The sequence below is a fragment of the Stigmatopora argus genome, chromosome 22 (genome assembly GCF_051989625.1).
Source record: "Stigmatopora argus isolate UIUO_Sarg chromosome 22, RoL_Sarg_1.0, whole genome shotgun sequence".
NCBI classification, from domain to species: domain Eukaryota; kingdom Metazoa; phylum Chordata; class Actinopteri; order Syngnathiformes; family Syngnathidae; genus Stigmatopora; species Stigmatopora argus.
Window position 1 is genome coordinate 12,253,586 of NC_135408.1, and position 17,864 is coordinate 12,271,449.

Genomic DNA, 17,864 nt, shown 5'->3' on the forward strand with positions numbered 1-17,864 from the left:
AGGCTATTTTTCGTGAAAAAACAACATAGTATAGTAAGGCTTTTTTCGTGAAAAAAACGACATAGTATAGTAAGGCTTTTTTCGTGAAAAAACGACATAGTATAGTAAGCCTTTTTTTCTTAAAAAACAGCATAGTATAGTAAGGCTATTTTTCGTGAAAAAACGACATAGTATAGTAAGGCTTTTTTCGTGAAAAAACGACATAGTATAGCAAGGCTTTTTTTCTTAAAAAACGGCATAGTATAGTAAGGCTATTTTTCGTGAAAAAACGACATAGTATAGTAAGGCTTTTTTTGTGAAAAACCGACATAGTATAGTAAGGCTTTTTTTGTTAAAAAACGACATAGTATAGTAAGGCTTTTTTCGTGAAAAAATGACATAGTATAGTAAGGCTTTTTTTCTTAAAAAACGGCATAGTATAGTAAGGCTATTTTTCGTGAAAAAACGACATAGTATAGTAAGGCTTTTTTCGTGAAAAAACGACATAGTATAGTAAGGCTTTTTTTCTTAAAAAACGGCATAGTATAGTAAGGCTATTTTCGTGAAAAAACGACATAGTATAGCAAGGCTTTTTTCGTGAAAAAAACGACATAGTATAGTAAGGCTTTTTTCGTGAAAAAACGACATAGTATAGTAAGGCTTTTTTCGTGAAAAAACGACATAGTATAGTAAGGCTTTTTTTCCTTAAAAAACGGCATAGTATAGTAAGGCTATTTTTCGTGAAAAAACAACATAGTATAGTAAGGCTTTTTTCGTGAAAAAAACGACATAGTATAGTAAGGCTATTTTTCGTGAAAAAACGACATAGTATAGTAAGGCTTTTTTTCTTAAAAAACGGCATAGTATAGTAAGGCTATTTTCGTGAAAAAACGACATAGTATAGCAAGGCTTTTTTCGTGAAAAAAACGACATAGTATAGTAAGGCTTTTTTCGTGAAAAAACGACATAGTATAGTAAGGCTTTTTTTCTTAAAAAACGGCATAGTATAGTAAGGCTTTTTTCGTGAAAAAAACGACATAGTATAGTAAGGCTTTTTTCCTGAAAAAACGACATAGTATAGTAAGGCTATTTTTCGTGAAAAAACGACATAGTATAGTAAGGCTTTTTTTCTTAAAAAACGGCATAGTATAGTAAGGCTATTTTTTGTGAAAAAACGACATAGTATAGTAAGGCTTTTTTTCTTAAAAAACGGCATAGTATAGTAAGGCTATTTTTCGTGAAAAAACGACATAGTATAGTAAGGCTTTTTTCGTGAAAAAACGACATAGTATAGTAAGGCTTTTTTTCTTAAAAAACGGCATAGTATAGTAAGGCTATTTTTCGTGAAAAAACGACATAGTATAGTAAGGCTTTTTTTCTTAAAAAACGACATAGTATAGTAAGGCTTTTTTCGTGAAAAAACGACATAGTATAGTAAGGCTTTTTTTCTTAAAAAACGGCATAGTATAGTAAGGCTTTTTTCGTGAAAAAAACGACATAGTATAGTAAGGCTTTTTTCCTGAAAAAACGACATAGTATAGTAAGGCTATTTTTCGTGAAAAAACGACATAGTATAGTAAGGCTTTTTTCGTGAAAAAACGACATAGTATAGTAAGGCTTTTTTTCCTTAAAAAACGGCATAGTATAGTAAGGCTATTTTTCGTGAAAAAACGACATAGTATAGTAAGGCTTTTTTCGTGAAAAAACGACATAGTATAGTAAGGCTTTTTTTCTTAAAAAACAGCATAGTATAGTAAGGCTATTTTTCGTGAAAAAACGACATAGTATAGTAAGGCTTTTTTCGTGAAAAAACGACATAGTATAGCAAGGCTTTTTTTCTTAAAAAACGGCATAGTATAGTAAGGCTATTTTTCGTGAAAAAACGACATAGTATAGTAAGGCTTTTTTCGTGAAAAAAACGACATAGTATAGTAAGGCTTTTTTTGTTAAAAAACGACATAGTATAGTAAGGCTTTTTTTCTTAAAAAACGGCATAGTATAGTAAGGCTATTTTCGTGAAAAAACGACATAGTATAGCAAGGCTTTTTTCGTGAAAAAAACGACATAGTATAGTAAGGCTTTTTTCGTGAAAAAACGACATAGTATAGTAAGGCTTTTTTCGTGAAAAAACGACATAGTATAGTAAGGCTTTTTTTCCTTAAAAAACGGCATAGTATAGTAAGGCTATTTTTCGTGAAAAAACAACATAGTATAGTAAGGCTTTTTTCGTGAAAAAAACGACATAGTATAGTAAGGCTTTTTTCGTGAAAAAACGACATAGTATAGTAAGCCTTTTTTTCTTAAAAAACAGCATAGTATAGTAAGGCTATTTTTCGTGAAAAAACGACATAGTATAGTAAGGCTTTTTTCGTGAAAAAACGACATAGTATAGCAAGGCTTTTTTTCTTAAAAAACGGCATAGTATAGTAAGGCTATTTTTCGTGAAAAAACGACATAGTATAGTAAGGCTTTTTTTGTGAAAAACCGACATAGTATAGTAAGGCTTTTTTTGTTAAAAAACGACATAGTATAGTAAGGCTTTTTTCGTGAAAAAATGACATAGTATAGTAAGGCTTTTTTTCTTAAAAAACGGCATAGTATAGTAAGGCTATTTTTCGTGAAAAAACGACATAGTATAGTAAGGCTTTTTTCGTGAAAAAACGACATAGTATAGTAAGGCTTTTTTTCTTAAAAAACGGCATAGTATAGTAAGGCTATTTTCGTGAAAAAACGACATAGTATAGCAAGGCTTTTTTCGTGAAAAAAACGACATAGTATAGTAAGGCTTTTTTCGTGAAAAAACGACATAGTATAGTAAGGCTTTTTTCGTGAAAAAACGACATAGTATAGTAAGGCTTTTTTTCCTTAAAAAACGGCATAGTATAGTAAGGCTATTTTTCGTGAAAAAACAACATAGTATAGTAAGGCTTTTTTCGTGAAAAAAACGACATAGTATAGTAAGGCTATTTTTCGTGAAAAAACGACATAGTATAGTAAGGCTTTTTTTCTTAAAAAACGGCATAGTATAGTAAGGCTATTTTCGTGAAAAAACGACATAGTATAGCAAGGCTTTTTTCGTGAAAAAAACGACATAGTATAGTAAGGCTTTTTTCGTGAAAAAACGACATAGTATAGTAAGGCTTTTTTTCTTAAAAAACGGCATAGTATAGTAAGGCTTTTTTCGTGAAAAAAACGACATAGTATAGTAAGGCTTTTTTCCTGAAAAAACGACATAGTATAGTAAGGCTATTTTTCGTGAAAAAACGACATAGTATAGTAAGGCTTTTTTTCTTAAAAAACGGCATAGTATAGTAAGGCTATTTTTTGTGAAAAAACGACATAGTATAGTAAGGCTTTTTTTCTTAAAAAACGGCATAGTATAGTAAGGCTATTTTTCGTGAAAAAACGACATAGTATAGTAAGGCTTTTTTCGTGAAAAAACGACATAGTATAGTAAGGCTTTTTTTCTTAAAAAACGGCATAGTATAGTAAGGCTATTTTTCGTGAAAAAACGACATAGTATAGTAAGGCTTTTTTTCTTAAAAAACGACATAGTATAGTAAGGCTTTTTTCGTGAAAAAACGACATAGTATAGTAAGGCTTTTTTTCTTAAAAAACGGCATAGTATAGTAAGGCTTTTTTCGTGAAAAAAACGACATAGTATAGTAAGGCTTTTTTCCTGAAAAAACGACATAGTATAGTAAGGCTATTTTTCGTGAAAAAACGACATAGTATAGTAAGGCTTTTTTCGTGAAAAAACGACATAGTATAGTAAGGCTTTTTTTCCTTAAAAAACGGCATAGTATAGTAAGGCTATTTTTCGTGAAAAAACGACATAGTATAGTAAGGCTTTTTTCGTGAAAAAACGACATAGTATAGTAAGGCTTTTTTTCTTAAAAAACAGCATAGTATAGTAAGGCTATTTTTCGTGAAAAAACGACATAGTATAGTAAGGCTTTTTTCGTGAAAAAACGACATAGTATAGCAAGGCTTTTTTTCTTAAAAAACGGCATAGTATAGTAAGGCTATTTTTCGTGAAAAAACGACATAGTATAGTAAGGCTTTTTTCGTGAAAAAACGACATAGTATAGTAAGGCTTTTTTTGTTAAAAAACGACATAGTATAGTAAGGCTTTTTTTCTTAAAAAACGGCATAGTATAGTAAGGCTATTTTCGTGAAAAAACGACATAGTATAGCAAGGCTTTTTTCGTGAAAAAAACGACATAGTATAGTAAGGCTTTTTTCGTGAAAAAACGACATAGTATAGTAAGGCTTTTTTCGTGAAAAAACGACATAGTATAGTAAGGCTTTTTTTCCTTAAAAAACGGCATAGTATAGTAAGGCTATTTTTCGTGAAAAAACAACATAGTATAGTAAGGCTTTTTTCGTGAAAAAAACGACATAGTATAGTAAGGCTTTTTTCGTGAAAAAACGACATAGTATAGTAAGCCTTTTTTTCTTAAAAAACAGCATAGTATAGTAAGGCTATTTTTCGTGAAAAAACGACATAGTATAGTAAGGCTTTTTTCGTGAAAAAACGACATAGTATAGCAAGGCTTTTTTTCTTAAAAAACGGCATAGTATAGTAAGGCTATTTTTCGTGAAAAAACGACATAGTATAGTAAGGCTTTTTTTGTGAAAAACCGACATAGTATAGTAAGGCTTTTTTTGTTAAAAAACGACATAGTATAGTAAGGCTTTTTTCGTGAAAAAATGACATAGTATAGTAAGGCTTTTTTTCTTAAAAAACGGCATAGTATAGTAAGGCTATTTTTCGTGAAAAAACGACATAGTATAGTAAGGCTTTTTTCGTGAAAAAACGACATAGTATAGTAAGGCTTTTTTTCTTTAAAAAACGACATAGTATAGTAAGGCTTTTTTCGTTAAAAAACGACATAGTATAGGAAGGATTTTTTTCTTTAAAAAAACGACATAGTATAGTAAGGCTTTTTTTCTTAAAAAACGGCATAGTATAGTAAGGCTATTTTCGTGAAAAAACGACATAGTATAGCAAGGCTTTTTTCGTGAAAAAAACGACATAGTATAGTAAGGCTTTTTTCGTGAAAAAACGACATAGTATAGTAAGGCTTTTTTTCTTAAAAAACGGCATAGTATAGTAAGGCTTTTTTCGTGAAAAAAACGACATAGTATAGTAAGGCTTTTTTCCTGAAAAAACGACATAGTATAGTAAGGCTATTTTTCGTGAAAAAACGACATAGTATAGTAAGGCTTTTTTTCTTAAAAAACGGCATAGTATAGTAAGGCTATTTTTTGTGAAAAAACGACATAGTATAGTAAGGCTTTTTTTCTTAAAAAACGGCATAGTATAGTAAGGCTATTTTTCGTGAAAAAACGACATAGTATAGTAAGGCTTTTTTCGTGAAAAAACGACATAGTATAGTAAGGCTTTTTTTCTTAAAAAACGGCATAGTATAGTAAGGCTATTTTTCGTGAAAAAACGACATAGTATAGTAAGGCTTTTTTTCTTAAAAAACGACATAGTATAGTAAGGCTTTTTTCGTGAAAAAACGACATAGTATAGTAAGGCTTTTTTTCTTAAAAAACGGCATAGTATAGTAAGGCTTTTTTCGTGAAAAAAACGACATAGTATAGTAAGGCTTTTTTCCTGAAAAAACGACATAGTATAGTAAGGCTATTTTTCGTGAAAAAACGACATAGTATAGTAAGGCTTTTTTCGTGAAAAAACGACATAGTATAGTAAGGCTTTTTTTCCTTAAAAAACGGCATAGTATAGTAAGGCTATTTTTCGTGAAAAAACGACATAGTATAGTAAGGCTTTTTTCGTGAAAAAACGACATAGTATAGTAAGGCTTTTTTTCTTAAAAAACAGCATAGTATAGTAAGGCTATTTTTCGTGAAAAAACGACATAGTATAGTAAGGCTTTTTTCGTGAAAAAACGACATAGTATAGCAAGGCTTTTTTTCTTAAAAAACGGCATAGTATAGTAAGGCTATTTTTCGTGAAAAAACGACATAGTATAGTAAGGCTTTTTTCGTGAAAAAACGACATAGTATAGTAAGGCTTTTTTTGTTAAAAAACGACATAGTATAGTAAGGCTTTTTTTCTTAAAAAACGGCATAGTATAGTAAGGCTATTTTCGTGAAAAAACGACATAGTATAGCAAGGCTTTTTTCGTGAAAAAAACGACATAGTATAGTAAGGCTTTTTTCGTGAAAAAACGACATAGTATAGTAAGGCTTTTTTCGTGAAAAAACGACATAGTATAGTAAGGCTTTTTTTCCTTAAAAAACGGCATAGTATAGTAAGGCTATTTTTCGTGAAAAAACAACATAGTATAGTAAGGCTTTTTTCGTGAAAAAAACGACATAGTATAGTAAGGCTTTTTTCGTGAAAAAACGACATAGTATAGTAAGCCTTTTTTTCTTAAAAAACAGCATAGTATAGTAAGGCTATTTTTCGTGAAAAAACGACATAGTATAGTAAGGCTTTTTTCGTGAAAAAACGACATAGTATAGTAAGGCTTTTTTTCTTTAAAAAACGACATAGTATAGTAAGGCTTTTTTCGTTAAAAAACGACATAGTATAGGAAGGATTTTTTTCTTTAAAAAAACGACATAGTATAGTAAGGCTTTTTTTGTTAAAAAACGGCATAGTATAGTAAGGCTATTTTCGTGAAAAAACGACATAGTATAGCAAGGCTTTTTTCGTGAAAAAAACGACATAGTATAGTAAGGCTTTTTTCGTGAAAAAACGACATAGTATAGTAAGGCTTTTTTTCCTTAAAAAACGGCATAGTATAGTAAGGCTATTTTTCGTGAAAAAACAACATAGTATAGTAAGGCTTTTTTCGTGAAAAAAACGACATAGTATAGTAAGGCTTTTTTCGTGAAAAAACGACATAGTATAGTAAGCCTTTTTTTCTTAAAAAACAGCATAGTATAGTAAGGCTATTTTTCGTGAAAAAACGACATAGTATAGTAAGGCTTTTTTCGTGAAAAAACGACATAGTATAGTAAGGCTTTTTTTCTTTAAAAAACGACATAGTATAGTAAGGCTTTTTTCGTTAAAAAACGACATAGTATAGGAAGGATTTTTTTCTTTAAAAAAACGACATAGTATAGTAAGGCTTTTTTTGTTAAAAAACGGCATAGTATAGTAAGGCTATTTTCGTGAAAAAACGACATAGTATAGCAAGGCTTTTTTCGTGAAAAAAACGACATAGTATAGTAAGGCTTTTTTCGTGAAAAAACGACATAGTATAGTAAGGCTTTTTTTCTTAAAAAACGGCATAGTATAGTAAGGCTTTTTTCGTGAAAAAAACGACATAGTATAGTAAGGCTTTTTTCCTGAAAAAACGACATAGTATAGTAAGGCTATTTTTCGTGAAAAAACGACATAGTATAGTAAGGCTTTTTTTCTTAAAAAACGGCATAGTATAGTAAGGCTATTTTTTGTGAAAAAACGACATAGTATAGTAAGGCTTTTTTTCTTAAAAAACGGCATAGTATAGTAAGGCTATTTTTCGTGAAAAAACGACATAGTATAGTAAGGCTTTTTTCGTGAAAAAACGACATAGTATAGTAAGGCTTTTTTTCTTAAAAAACGGCATAGTATAGTAAGGCTATTTTTCGTGAAAAAACGACATAGTATAGTAAGGCTTTTTTTCTTAAAAAACGACATAGTATAGTAAGGCTTTTTTCGTGAAAAAACGACATAGTATAGTAAGGCTTTTTTTCTTAAAAAACGACATAGTATAGTAAGGCTTTTTTCTCGTAAAAAACGACATAGTACAGTAAGGCATTTTTCTTAAAAAATGGCCGGATTTTTTCGGCCCGATCTTACCTCTAATTGAATCAAAAAAAGATCACCGGTGAGAAACGTCCAATCCATTTGAACTGTTAGTTCATTTGGGTTGGGTGTCTATCACTGATCATTGTGGTCACGCAATGCCAATCTTGCAATGGATTGCACGGCTAGAACTGTCAGGAACCGCGGATCAAATAATCCAGACGTAGATGGACATTTTAACTTATATTTATCGTATTTCCACTCATGGAAAAAAATTGAAGCTGTTGAGCCACCGGCAAAAGAAAATCACAACGAAGTTTATCAGGTTAGAACCAATTTACCAAATAAGACTAAAATTCTAAAGCTGAACCTAACGGAGAGGCGCTGTTTAAACAATTGGCTCCATCTAGCGTGGAAGCTGTAAAGTGCAACAGAAACAGGCTGAATTTAAGCTTCTTTCGTGGGCCCTATTCAACGATAAGCGGATTTTGCGAACGCAGACGCCCATAAATTCAATTTCAAGAGCAGCCCGGATGATTCGAATAGCGGCGGGATGCTTGCCGGTTCTAAAAAAAACCACCGGATTCCAAAGCGTCTCCATGCACGAATGGTGAGCCTCCGGTTGCAACGATACGTGCGTGCGCGCATGAACAGGAAGGGCACGATGCAGCGGTTTTGGCAATCAATATTTAAAAAATAAAAAACAAAAGACCTGCAGCGACTGACCTTACTTCCCGAGTCCTTGGTTCCACATTCACCTTTATCGTACCACCATTTGTTTTTCAGCTTGTCTAAGATGCCTTGTTCACTGAGTTTCAATACGGCAAGGTTTACTGGAGTTCTTCACGTGGGAAATAACATAAATAACATTGGAAGATGTTATCTTATGTTATTCAACTTTGTCAACTAATACTTGTTTCTACCAGTGTGCAAAGCGATCGATCACAAGTAGGGTGCTGGCCAACACACCACACACAGCAAGCAAGACTACATCCAGAAAGAAAAGCCCCGCCTGGAGAACCCTAGCGTGCCAGACCCTACCGGGATCGCTCCGAGTAATCGGCAAGCGCTGTGGTCACCGTGTCGTTGGGGCGGGGGCCGAGACGCCAGCCGTCCCATTGGCGGCGAGCCGTCCGTGGCGCCGGATCCCACCCTAAGGTAACCCTTTGTTGACTAACGGGGCCGAAAGCTCAAAGGAAAAAGCGCAAACTGCTAACGGTTCGGACTGGATGGCGCGTCGTGCTATCGCCTGCCAAACCTCTCGCTTCCTATACATTAGTGGCCATTTAGAATCATTTAGCTTAAAAAGGGCAAAGAGTTGGGATGGCTTCCTTACCTTGTGGACTTCCTGTGTACGGCTCCAGTTTTTGACCTAGGTCTACAATGTCTTCTGTGTCTGTCTTGCTACTGCAACCAAGACATTTCCCAAATACAGGATGAAATAAAGTTCGAACTTATTCTAACCTAAGCTAACCTACCGCTCGTTTGGTCTGGAAGGCAACAAAAAAAAGACCTGAAAAAGTTGGACACGTGAACATCAACATACTTGGCATATTGCAAGGGTGTCCAAATTGTTTTTTTTGTTCTCAGGTTACATTTTTGGGGGGGAAGCTAAGAATGCAAACTGTATTTAAGCTTCTTTTGTAGGCCGGAGCCAAGGATATTTTTCGTCATTTGCTGCAGGCCAATCAAAACTTTGCGCTGGGTCGCAGTTGGCCTGCAGACCGTATTTTGGACACCCCTGCCATGCTGCAAATTTGTCAGAGGAACTGACATCACATTCGGGCTGCCACAAACAAGAAAAATGTCCATTCATTGTCCTAAAATGTCCTTCCTTCTCATTATTGTGATCATTTACTGAAACTTTGGTCAAGGCATTTTTATTAAAAAAATGACCATGTATAGTATGTTAAAAACCAAATAAGAGGGTTTGTCTCGTCTATTCATTTGAAGGTTTGGGCTAAAATGCGTAGAGGCATTTACAGTAACGTGACTTCTAAGCAAAGTGATGCGGTAATAATCAGAAATGGATTACCTATCAAGATAATGGTTTGCGGCAGCCCGAAGCAAAATTTGGAATACGTTGGCAGGAAAGCTCGTCGGAGGTCGTTGCACGAGTGAGTTTACGCTCCGACAATACACCATCGGCTTTTTCTGAAAGGCAAACAAGGGCGACAAAAAGGCGTCAGTCGGGGAGCTCGTCTTGCAGCGAGGATACAAATCGGCTCTTGTATCGTCATTCTGCCACGAGCTGCTGGCTGGGGGAAAAAAAGAAGGGAGTGAGTGGCAATCAAATGGTGGGCGGGGCTCACGGTCCAGGGCCGCCTCCTCCTTTGTCAACTTAATAAACATGAGAATGTGAACACACGCTGTACAAAAGCCAAGCCTTGCATTCGCTTTTTTTTATGCTTCGTGTAACGTTACGTACTTGACGCTCGTTTCTCTTGGTTTTTCAATAAAAGCTATGAATTAGAAACTTGCTGACCAATTGAAATGGAGGAATTGACCACAGCGTCAAAACACGGTGGAATTCGCAAACCATTTCCTGGTCCTGTTTCAGCAAAGATGACAAATGCAAGTGACGCTTTGACTTTTGCACAGCACCATTTAAGGAATTAAATCAATAAATAAAAAAGCAGAACGGTCACAAATGGGGCCACCGATGGTCCCGTACATTGATTGGTCTCTTTAGAATGGTCCAGTTGGCCCGTTGGGTCTCTTTAGAATTCTCACGTTTGCCCGTAAATGCTTCATCCCCTCAAGACAACGCTGTTTCCTGTGCCCGACCGACCGACCGCCCGCCCGCCCACTCCTAGCACCTGACGCTAAGCTTGCCGCTTTCGGCGCCTGAACTTTAACCAAGTTGGCGTGTGGTTAAAAAATAGCGGGCTTAGAGAGCAAATGCTTCCCGTATTTCTTAGCCACTCGCCAAGCACCTCATTGTTCATTCTCTCTTTCTCTATAAAAAAAAACAACTAAAAAACTAAATTGACATTAATTTCTTGAATAAACGCAGCTCTATTAGCCAAGCAAAGGGTTCCCGCTTTCGATCTCAGCAGCACGACGTCGCCACAAATGAGAGCGAGTGGCTTTTTTGAAGCGCGCAATTGGCCCAATTGTATTTTTTTTCCACATTTTTTTGGGAGGTGACGTCAGCCTTGCCGATTACTCTGTTGGGACACCCGACTTTGGTGACATGGGGGCTGACCTTGGAGTCACCTCCCCCGCTGCCGCACTCTCCTTTGTCGTACCACCATTTGTTTTTCAATTTGTCCAAGAGGCCTTGCTCATTCAGTTTTAACACGGCCAGGTTAACAGCATTTCTTGAAACGATAAAACATAGCTTGTAAGAAAAAAGGGAACAGGTCCGTGAGAAATCTAATAGCAGTGGTTCGCGAGATATCATTCGGGGGGAGGGGGGTGGGGAGCACGGGGGGCAAGGGGGGAGCACGCGGGGGGACAAATTGCCAGAGAATTTGGACAGGTAACACACTCGTTTGACAGCCATACTTGAGAGAGGTGGCGTGGGAGAGTCGCACGCTCTTGTGCGCCGCTCGCCAAAAGTGGCGGGGAAGGAGGGGGATGGCGGGATCCACCAAAGGTGCGCTTTGACCTTTTAACAGGGAAACTTTCATCCAAACTTTCCATCGCTCGCGTAAATACCACTCCAATTTAACCATGAGTTCCAATTTTTGTACAATTTTTTGGGGATTCAACTTAAATTTGATCAAATGTTTGAATTTATTCGACTGCGATGAACATCGGCCGACCGCTCAAGGGGCGTGTCGCCGTCAATGTCGGAACGCACTCCGTGAATACCGTCCCGGTACCTCGGAGCGGCGTTCGTCCCTCGCCGGGGAAATAATCGAGTCGCTCCGGGTAGAGCGGAAGGTTAAAAAAGAAAAGGGGAGGGTTAAAACGCACCTGGGGTCCGTGGAGAAATCTCAAGCCACGTCTCCTACTTTTTTTGCCGAGCGGCGTCCGAGCGTGCGGGATGGGGAAGGCCGTTAGCGGAGAAGACATTCAGCATGCCGCTCAACATTCACAACCAGAAAGTGCTCGCGAATGCGTCGTCGGGAGTTCTTTGGACAGATGCAAAGACAAGCGGGGGGACGCCGGATCAAAGACAGTACGCAGGACAGACTCGAGACAACAGCGGCGACGGCGGCGGCGACGGCAACGACGGACACGGACAATATTTTGTCCGTGGGTGAAAAGGGTGACAGACACATCAGGGTGGGTGGAATACTATAACAACGTGGAGCGCATTGTTATATTATCCCACCCACCTTAATGCGGAGCCTTTGGGCGTGGCCACGCCGTAGCCTTTGGAGTCCAGGTTACCGCCCACTTTCATGGTGTCGCACGGCTTGCGCTGCTCTATGTACTCGTTCATGGTGGACTCCAGGAGAAAGGCGAACTTTCCCTTCGACTTTCGTACCCGGGAGACCCCGTCGGGTGTGGTCTTGGCAAACACCGACGGTTCCGCCGATTTCATGTAGGACCACATTTTCTCGTAAACCGCTATCTTGGAGCGCTACGGTTGGAGGGAAACACACAGTTAGCTTAGCTAAGCTTAGGAACATTTGCTTTTTTCTTTACAGAAGGACCTTCGCAAATTCCAGAACTCCCGTCAATTCTCCGCTTTGTTTACCGCCGCGGTCGTAAATAACAATAATCGGCCCCCCGATAAGTCCGTTAATTGGTCCGGTTAGCTCCGCGGCGGACGGCCGGCCTCGTGCCAGAACCCCGAGGTCCGACAATCTGGCAGCGCGGCGGACGTAAATGACGCCAACGCTCCGACCCGGGATTAGCTGGCGGGCGCCGACTCGTGCGTGTTTAGCGTCTGGCAGTTTGGAGTCGCCGTGGCCGATTTGGACGGCGGTTTCGACACTCGTCAGCCGCAAAGCTTCTTGGGGAATTGTCCACGCAAGCTTTGGGCAAGGCACGTGGAGTTTTAGGTTCAAGTAATGTACAGTGGTACCACGACATATGAGCAATTTGAGATACGAGTAAAATTTCGGGCAAATATTTATCTTGAGATACGAGAAAAAAAATTGATATACAAGCATAGAGGATGCTCATAAGAACATCATGGCCACTGTCTTTCTGGTCGCAACTCCCTCGTGTAATGTCTCTAGGAGCACTGGATGGAGCGTTGCATTTTTACAGTGTTTTTTTTCCCCGTTAGTCAGTGCGAATGGCGGAGCGATCGCTAATACGAAAGTAAATACTACTTCTCGTTGGCAAGTGGTCGTGCGTTATCCTATTGTGAGGACATTTGTCTTCATCATTTTGGGAATATTTTGAAGGGAATACAAAAGCAAACAACCCTCGATAGGTTGCATCTGAAAGTCAGGGTGGAGGCGGGGCCAATAGAGCCAACCCGGCCGGCAGAAGAAAGGTTTCAAAATTTAAAACACAATTACAATGAAGTTTAATGTCAGGTTAGATTAAATGAATTTTAAAGTGTGTCTGCATCGTAATCCAAGTTCATTTAAATGAGTTTATGTTATGTTCCGAACATAACAACGCTCTCGATCTGGGCTCTACTCGTGGGAAGGACGGAGACCACGTGGCGGAAGCGTGACGCTGTCTGGCTCTTCGGTTTCGCTCTCACATCCCGTTTGTTATTCCGCCCGTGTTTAGCCATGAATGAACGTGCGGCTCGCATCAATAATTCACCGCTAACTCGGCAGATGGTGAACTCGGGCCGTACTACGCGAATCCTTCTGGAAATACGCCTCGTTTGCCGTGGTTACGGTGTAAACACTTGAAATGTGACGGTAACATCGGATGACAGTCGCGACTGGCCCGCCAAGACGTTTCTTTTTTTTTGAAGATCATCGCTTGTCAACTGCGTTTTTTTTCTTCCTTTTTCTTCTTTATGTATCGCGACGGTATGGAACGGGCCTCGTTAAACCGGCGATTGTCATTTTTAGGAGCCGTCACGGCTTCCGACAGACGAAAGGAAAATGTAGAACGAGAGTAACTAGCAGACTTTTGTGCCTTGCCTTCTATTATAATAGCTTGACATGCCAGCCTATATTATGTCATTCATTACTGTACTCTATGAATCACTGCGCACGAATATACAGATAGAATATGGCAGCAAATAATTGAGAATATTCTGCTTTGTGACTCTCTATGATGGCTTTTACTGAAGGGAAGGTCACTCGGAATGAGGTTTTAAATGAGTCATTAGTTAGCAAGTCGTTGGTTAGCATCTGAAAAGCTCATTTTGTTTAGTCTGTCCACCAAAAGACAAAAAGCAAAACAAGAGCTTTTTTTTTTTAGAGAGGAATGTAGCAAATACATTTTAAAACATACTTTGCAAGGTTTGATGACGAGTAGATGAAAGAAAAAAGCTGTATATTGCTATTTGGAAAAGTTCAGCTGGGGTGAATTGACCTCATTTTGCAAGGCCTTGCATCTTTTGGCCAATTCTAAGATGGCAGCGGCCGCCTTTTTCCGCTCCTTTAAGAGACGGGCTTTAGACCTGAGCTCAGACAATGCGCTCAGTTCCGCTTGGACACCTCTCAAAATGGGCTGCATAGGCAAAAAGAAAAAAGAAAGAAACCCTGCACTAGCATTTACGCTTTAGCATTCATACCACAAGCTGGCTCCTCTCCACTTTTAAGCAGATTGGCTTGACATATTTGAATTTAAAAAAAATTTAAATTTGAGTTGCACATTTGTGATGATTAAAAGTACAATTGGCATGCTGATTCAAAAATGAAAATCATTCGGCATCTTATGTAAAAATGCAATACTTTTAATAAATGATTGCAGTCAGGGCCATTTTTTCTTTCTATATAATGACAGTCATGCATGTAATGTTTTCTTATTCATAACCTTGTTTTGTGTATACTCAATTTGTTTGCCGAGCGAATGTGATGCGCAAGCTAATCGGATTCGCCAAAGTCATTAAAATCGCTGTCAAATCATAACATTTAATGACGTTCTCATTAAGGTTTCCGAGAATGACATTTGCTTACAATAGGTTCATTTTCCAACAACTTGATTCATCCTTGAATAGGTATTGTAGGCAAAAGACGCAAATCTAGGACGTGATGTTGTGAAAAATAGCGAAAAGTGCAGCGACTCACCCTAAAGAACTCCTTGGTGGATCCCGAGTCCAAAGTCCCGTAGGCGATCTCCGTCTGCTTGGCCAGGTCCTCGGCGCTCTCGATGGGGGAGACCATCCTCTCCACGGTGAGGAAGGCCGCCAGGTTGGCCGTGTACGAGGAGATGATGATGAGGGTGAAGAACCACCAAACGCCCCCCACGATGCGGCCCGAGAGCGACCTGGTGGGGACGGGGGAAGATGACACACGTCAGAAAATAGAGCAATTTGACCATTGTTGGCTGGGATAGACTCCAGCACCCCCGCTACTCTTGTGAGGAGAAGCGGCCCAGCCAATGACTGTAAATATATATATACATGTCATATATTTTTATATATATGTAGTATATATATACTGATGAAACAAGCTTTGCAAAACAGCGGAAAACATGTTAAACATTGTGTTTAACAGAGTAGCTCCGTCTAGTGTTAAGGAGGAGAAGTGCAAGGTTGATTTGAAGCTTCTTTTGCTGACACTTTCATCATCTGCACCCCGGCTCGAGTCAAGGCCACTTTTGGACATTGACGTGGCGCTCAGACGGCTGAAAACCATTAGCGGATGGATAGGCCGCCTCGCCAGGCCCTTTTTTGGGGCAAAACACGAAGCGACCGCGGCGGCGCCTTTTCCGCATCCGATGAAAAATGGGACATGCAGCAAAAACACGGTAGCCCTCCAAGAGACGTTGCACGGCGGGATGAAGACGCACGGCAGCGGGACTCTCGCTCATCGGCCGCCATCCACGGCGACGGCGACGGCGGCGGCCGATGAGCGGACGGGCGGGCGGGCGGAGAGACGACGAGAGACGGCGGTGGGAGGAGCGGAAGGAAGGTGGGGCGACGACCAACCTTGGCGAGATATCGCATCCTTGCTGCATGAAGGCGCCCAGCGAGAACCAGAGGCTATTAAAAATGCCAAAGTCGTTGGGCGGGTCGGGGGGGCTCTGAGGGTCTTTGGCCTCATCGTTCTCGTCCAGGTGCCACTCGTAAGGGCTGAAGCGGCTGACCAGGAACAGCACCACGCTCACGCCGATATACGCGAACACGATACACATCCAAATCTCATAGGCCAGCGGGTCCAGGAAGGAAAAGACGCCGGGCTTGGACTTTTGCGGTTTCTTTATCATAATGGAGATGCCCAAGCTCATAAAGGGCTTGGAAAAGTCTATGACTTCTTCTCGCACCAACGTGATGGTGAGAGGAGCCACCGCTATGTCAGCTCTCTGTGGAGGCGGGAGGGAGGGAGGAAGGGAGGGAACAGGCACAGCGGAGGGAGGAGGAGGAGGAGGTTAGAGACCGACCGCCATGGCCAACGCGGGAGAGAAAAAAAAAAAGCAGCCGGGGAAAGCGGCGCTCGGGTCACGTCTCGGTCTTCCGTCAAGCTCTGCGTGAGGAGGCTGCGCCTAGCCCGAGCGGCGTTCCCAACGGCAACCGCCCCGCCGATCGGCCTCTCCTCCGGCGTTTGCCGCTAAAAGGAGGCCCTTCATCATCGTGCCAGTTTATTTGCCGGATTGCCAGCTCGCCGACTTGCACGACTTGAAGAAGTTTGTGACCAATCTTAAGGCCAATCACATTTGATGATGGCGTTCAAGAGTCTCGTATGTCCAATTGTTTGGATTTCTACCACCATTTAACTTGGTTCATCAACTTTTTAATGGACTTATTTATCTTTTTAGTGGGAAACACGCACTTTGTGGAGTAGCAACACTCATTTCGTTATACGCAGCTGTTGTATCATGACAATAAAGGCTTTGGATTTTGGATTTTTTTTTTTTTTTTGCTGGCTCGGTTCTAATCCATATCAAATCAAAAAGTAAAGTTTAGCCAAACGCTGATACGGGACCACACACACACACCCATGGTATTCTGACAGTTTGTAAACAGCTTGTCCGTGATCCCCTTGCCCCCCAAAAAATCCATTCCATTGACCCAGTCCAATTGGAAAATGACCCTAACCCTAAGCCAACGCCTAAAAAATGTTAACTCGTTGGCTGTCATTAAAGACGAATGGAATGGTATTCGGCAATAACGGGAACATTTGGGCATTTTTTCATTCCAATCCAAGCCCAGAGGACAAAACGCAAAGCCGTCCGAATGGACGGCAAAAGACGGCTAATGGAAAGCGGAATTGAAACTTACCCCGTACACCAGTTCACCCACCATCCCGTTCCACGTCTTGGTCTCCGGGTCCCTGGCGCCGTACTTGCCGTCGGGAACGACAGACAGCTTATATCGGATGCCCACGTGCTTGGCGATCTCTGACGCCAAATCCACGCAGTATCCTTCGTATCGGTCGTTCCCGTCCAGCTGCATATAGTTTTTCTTGTACATCACGTACGGCGCTTCCTGTCGATCAGACAAACATTGAGCGGACGGCAAAAGCACGACGACGTTGGCTTTGACCTCGGCGGTGGCGCGTGGACGTACGCATGCTGAGGGGCGGGGCTGGGCTAGGATGGGAGGGGGGGCGTGTGGCGACGGGGCGAGCGAGCACGCACGAGACACATAGCAATCACAAGGAACCGGCTCGGGAGGCGGGGCATAAAAAGGAGGCCAAAAAGCTGCACTTAAAGAGGCCAAGTGGGCTAGCAGAAAGCCTAGCGCACAAAGCGGGAAACGAGGGCTACCTCGGACTCAAACCATCACTTGGCGGGAAGGTGGGGGCGGGGCTCCATCGCGCGTGCGTCAGCGTTACCGGCACGGCACACGGGGGAGGGCGGGGCGGGGCAAGCCGAACGCCGAACGGAGCGCTTTTCCGGTTCGTGGAGTAACCGTCATTGACGGGAGAGACCTTGCAGATGCTTTAGATTGACGATTGGCCAATCGGCAACGCGTATCGGACGATCATTGGCTTGTGTTTCTCTTATTACGGTATTTGAAAAGTGTCAGGAAGTTTGAAAAATTGCTCCCGCTTTCACAAATTTGACATCTGTACGCCTGGCCGGCTCATAACTGTGAATAGTGATTTCGTTTCGTTCGATTAAATAAAGT

General features: G+C 40.4%; 1 protein-coding gene across 8 annotated transcripts in view; it reads right to left on the reverse strand.

The window, feature by feature from the left end:
• The window catches only part of LOC144067648 (glutamate receptor 3-like), a 46,516-nt gene that overhangs the window by 8,816 nt on the left and 19,836 nt on the right, over positions 1 to 17,864 (reverse strand). For 3 of the 8 annotated variants that reach the window (XR_013298011.1, XM_077591437.1, XM_077591439.1), the window contains 5 exons: positions 17,013 to 17,219; positions 15,723 to 16,096; positions 14,860 to 15,058; positions 12,040 to 12,287; positions 10,959 to 11,073 (listed from right to left, as the gene is read on the reverse strand). Coding sequence is in view for 5 of the 8 variants with exons in the window: in XM_077591437.1 (XP_077447563.1) it covers positions 10,959 to 11,073; positions 12,040 to 12,287; positions 14,860 to 15,058; positions 15,723 to 16,096; positions 17,013 to 17,219 (1,143 nt within the window). In the remaining 3 variants the exon portion in view is untranslated. Of the gene's footprint in view, positions 1 to 8,476; positions 8,592 to 9,214; positions 9,220 to 9,785; positions 9,905 to 10,901; positions 11,074 to 12,039; positions 12,288 to 14,859; positions 15,059 to 15,722; positions 16,097 to 17,012; positions 17,220 to 17,864 lie in introns of all 8 variants that reach the window. The other 5 variants (XM_077591441.1, XR_013298012.1, XR_013298013.1 and 2 more) reach the window with 5 other exon arrangements.